Below are 4,027 nucleotides of genomic sequence, written 5' to 3'. Positions count from 1 at the left end.
TTCTTCTTCTTCTTCTTCTTCTTCTTCTTCTTCTTCTTCTTCTTCTTCTTTTTTTTTCTGTTCTCAAAATTTTTAGTTCCAGCTGAAGGTCATGGAAGTCTTTGAGGCAGAGGCCCTGGTCCCGGCTGTCTGGAACCAGCAGGTGTCTGGTGGACTCACTGCCTGGTCAGATGGAGCCCAAGAGCTGAGGAGACTAAGCTTCTGAGGAGCACTGTGAGGCGGTGTGCAGGGTCAGGGGCCTCGCTACAGCTTCCTTGTTGTCTTTTTAAATGCAAAATATTTCTCTAGAGTCAAGAGCCTTGAACCACTTTAGACAGCTTGCACAGGCTACACAAGAATGGGGTCTTTGTTACGTGGTCTTCACAAATCGTTGTAAAAGTAAATGGAGCCTTTTTTTTTCCCAACAAAATCTTACATATAGCCCTAAAGACATAGGCAGAATAAACCGCTCTGCTGGGAGGGCTGGGAGCTGGTACCCAGAGGAACCCATGCTCTGCCAGCAGGAGGCTTTGCTGGAATACCGAGCCTGCAGGGTCAACCTTGAAGCTACAAAAGGGACAAAGCAGTGCTGGTCACAGTGCCCAGTGGATGGGGCTGGCAGGTCTGGAGCCTGCTCTGGGAATGCAGTGGCCATGGAGCTGGAGGGGCCAGTGAACTTCAGGGTGTTCTTGCTCTGAGAAGCTACGCCCAGAACTAGTGGTTCCTCAGCCTTTGAGGGGACTGCAGCTGAGGTCAGTTTACTCCTAGGAGAAAGGAGACCATGCCAATGAAAGACCATTTTCTTGGCAGTAGGTCAGGCCACAATTATGACTTGTGGGTTTGGACATTTTCCCTTAGCCTGGTCTAGGAAGCACCTGGCCAGTGCAGACCCTTTTGGAAACCTTGTTTGACCAGGGCTGTTGAGGCAAGATTCCTTCCATTGGTTCTTATCTGCTGCTCTTCCCATGTCTCCTGGCATTTGCAGGGAATGTGGAGCCCTGGACTTGGTGTCCTGTTTATTCCCTCTGGCCTTTAAAAACACGCTTTCAGTTCTCCAATGCCACCAGCCTCAGACGAGTTCTTCTGGACTCTGCTCTGAGGTCATCACTCTTGTAGAGTACTCTGGAGCAGCTAAATTTTCCAGGTATCCCCTGCTGGGCATGAGTCTAATGGCCACTCCTGGGGCAAGACAGAGCTTGGCAGGTGGTCCAGGATCTTACAAGAGGTTCGCCGACCCTCCCCTCAGCACCCAGCCACCTTGGTGTCCAGTCCCCGAGGACAGTCCCCGCTGACAGAAGCCCAGCTGAGCAGCCTCGACCTACCTGCTCACTGATCTGACACATGGTGAGGTTCTGGTCATCACAGGAACATGCTACACGGATGTACTTGAGCCAGCTGCCGGCCCCCGCCTGGCTGGCATCCACGCAGAACTTCTCACTGCCCAAGTCTTCAGAGATCTGCTGGGGAAGAAGCAACCCGAGGTCAGAGATGCCTGTGAGCAGTGGCAGATGCCTCAGAGGCGCAGGCAGACTCGGGCAGGGCGGCAGGTTGGCTGGACCTCAGCCAGTCCCAGGCACTGGAGAGGCCCCGTTCACCTAGCCCACCTAGTCCTGGGACCCTCCAGGAAGGAGACCGGTGGAAAGAAGAGGGTGCCCCTTCCTGTTCTTACAGAGCAGCTCACAGGCAGGTTAGGCAGTGACGAGGCCCTAGCATTTTAAAACTTTCCAGTGAGCTGTCCAGGTGTGAGAAAGCAGAGCCTTCTGTGTCTGACACAAGCCCTCTGCTAAGGACAGTGGGGCGCTGAGCCAGAAAAAGCAGTTCTGAAGGTAAAGGTGTTATCAGGGTGTGATAGCTGCACCTGAGTCTCCGTGTGTGTGCCAGCGTGCACACGTGTGTACCTGCTCTTGTCAGACTGCACATCACCGGAATGCCAGAAAAGCATTTTGTTCCTTTCAACCGGAACGTTTCAGTTTGACTGTGGCCAGAGGTCCTGCTTCCTTGCACTGCACTGGGTTAGCTTTGCTGCTGCTGCTGCTGTCTTCTGAGCCTTGTCTGCTGACCTCTGTCCCCCACCCCCCACCCTGAGGGTTGCTTGCAAGAAGACCTGGACCACCGGCTGGCAGCTGCGGGTGCAATAGCGCCTTCCTGCTCCTGCCTGCTTTGCCCGGTGCCTACGGTAAGCCCTAACCAAAGCCTTTGAAGCCAGCAGCAACTGAGGTGGCTAACTGGGCACAAAAGTCAGATGGCTGAAGGGCAGAGGGTAGGTAGGGGTGTCCTGGGGAAGGCATTTCCAGGTGGGAAGGGTGAGCAGGTGGGTGGGGGAGTGCAAGCAGGCAGGATAAAGAGGAGCCTGAGGGACCCAGCGAGGGTGGCAGGAGAGGCTCTGTTCAGTGGAGACGTCACTCTTCAGGATCCTTGTGCACCCGGAGCAGACACTGAGACTCTCAGTTGACACCCATCACTGACCCCTGGGCTCCTGACAAAGGTGGCAATGAAGGTCTGAAGGTACCGGGTGGGAGAGACTTAGAACAAGGATCAGATCCCAGCACACGGCTCTGTGGTTGTGTACAGTAGCACTGTAACGCCTGCTCCTGGGGCCCTGTGGGCCGCCTTGGGTCACAAGCGGATTCTCTGGAAGCTTTTCTTACCCATGGGGCAGCAGTGGCAGAAATGAGCTAAGCACTGACTCACCACTTGCCCCCACATGGCCTTTTACCCCAGAATCAGAGAAGAGGCCTCACCACTCCAGGCTGGCTGTGGATAAGGCCATGAAGAAGCTATGCTCTGTGCCTGAAGAAGATGGGGTGAGAGACGCTCAAAGAGCAGATGGTAGAGTGAACACAGAGCCTCGCCCCACCCAGCCAGGGATCCTGACATTCCTCTCAAAACTAAAACACTAGGCTTCACACACTGGCAAAGCTGGGAGCCTAACTGTACTCCTCTGAGCTTAGGGAGCAGGCGCGGGGGGCAGGCTGCTTCCTGAGAGGCAGGACCCTCAACTCTAGAGACATTAGGACACAGGTGGGGCTACGCCTGTCCCCTGGGGCTCAGGGGGTGCTTGCCCAGAGAGATCTCCCAGGGATCTGAGCTCAGTAGAGGCCATCTCATCCATCCACCTAGGGTTCACTAAAGGCTCTGCCACTCGGGGGTTAGGTGAAGCCTTCCCTGCTCCTTACATGTCCTTGGAGGCCTCTGCCTGCCATGCTCCGACCCAAACACCACTGGGTGACCTCACAGCCTGTGGGATGGAGGCAGAGTGAACAGTGGCCACGTGATGAGGCCACGAGGGCTGATGTACAGGAGGGCAGACCTTCCATTCTCCAAGAAGTGGGCTCCGGCCACCAAGCCCAAAGAGGGAGTGCCCTCCTTAGTTGCCCAGTCTCAGACCCTCTTCCCAACTGCTGACACTGCAGGAAACTGCTGAGGAGGTCGGCTCATGTTAGTGAGACCTCTACCTCACGAGGCAGATTGAGACGGGCTCCGGAGAGACCAGTGGGCCCTTCCTCCCTGCCAGAGGGGAAGGGCCTCCCCACGGGTCCCTGCCACACAGACTTCTGAGCCGGTGGAACAGAACCCCAGGTCCTGCCTGCCTACCTGCCCCTCACCCTGTGTTTCTTTCTCCTTCTCATCTCTCTGCCTGTTTTTCCCTTGTGGTGCCGAGCCTGGGGAGCTGGTTAACCATGCTGTGAGCGACCATGTCTGCATTCAGGGCTCTGTCCCCAGGACTTCCCTGGAGTTTGGCTGTTGATTTCTGAGTTGAGGCCTATTTCCCCAAGGACAATCTTTACTAATTGGCTAGTAACCACTAAGGTAAAGTGCTTGGGAGCTTGTTGAGGTCCAGATAACTACATGAATTCACATGTGCATGTGCAAGGTGCAGACGTGTGTGCACATGGCTATGGGTACACACACACAGCTGTGCGCCTCGGAAGGTGTGTGTGTGTAGGTCGGTCTCTCTATCTATCTATCATCCATCCATCCATCATGTATCTATCTAATCCATCTATCTATCTATCTATCTATCTATCTATCTATCTATCTATCTATC

The 4,027-nt window shown here is 54.8% G+C and overlaps 1 protein-coding gene across 3 annotated transcripts in view; it reads right to left on the bottom strand.

The window, feature by feature from the left end:
- Prdm16 (PR/SET domain 16) overlaps nt 1-4,027 on the bottom strand; it is a 201,374-nt gene that overhangs the window by 42,390 nt on the left and 154,957 nt on the right. For 2 of the 3 annotated variants that reach the window (XM_055615206.1, XM_055615208.1), the window contains exon 3: nt 1,302-1,439. In XM_055615206.1, the coding sequence (XP_055471181.1) occupies nt 1,302-1,439 (138 nt within the window). The remainder of the gene's footprint in view (nt 1-1,301; nt 1,440-4,027) is intronic. The other variant, XM_055615207.1, reaches the window with a different exon arrangement.

The sequence above is a fragment of the Psammomys obesus genome, unplaced genomic scaffold (genome assembly GCF_907164565.1).
Source record: "Psammomys obesus unplaced genomic scaffold, mPsaObe1.curated_primary_1811, whole genome shotgun sequence".
NCBI lineage: Eukaryota > Metazoa > Chordata > Mammalia > Rodentia > Muridae > Psammomys > Psammomys obesus.
Note: the sequence above shows the minus strand (reverse complement) of the source record. Positions and strands in the feature narration are given on the sequence as shown.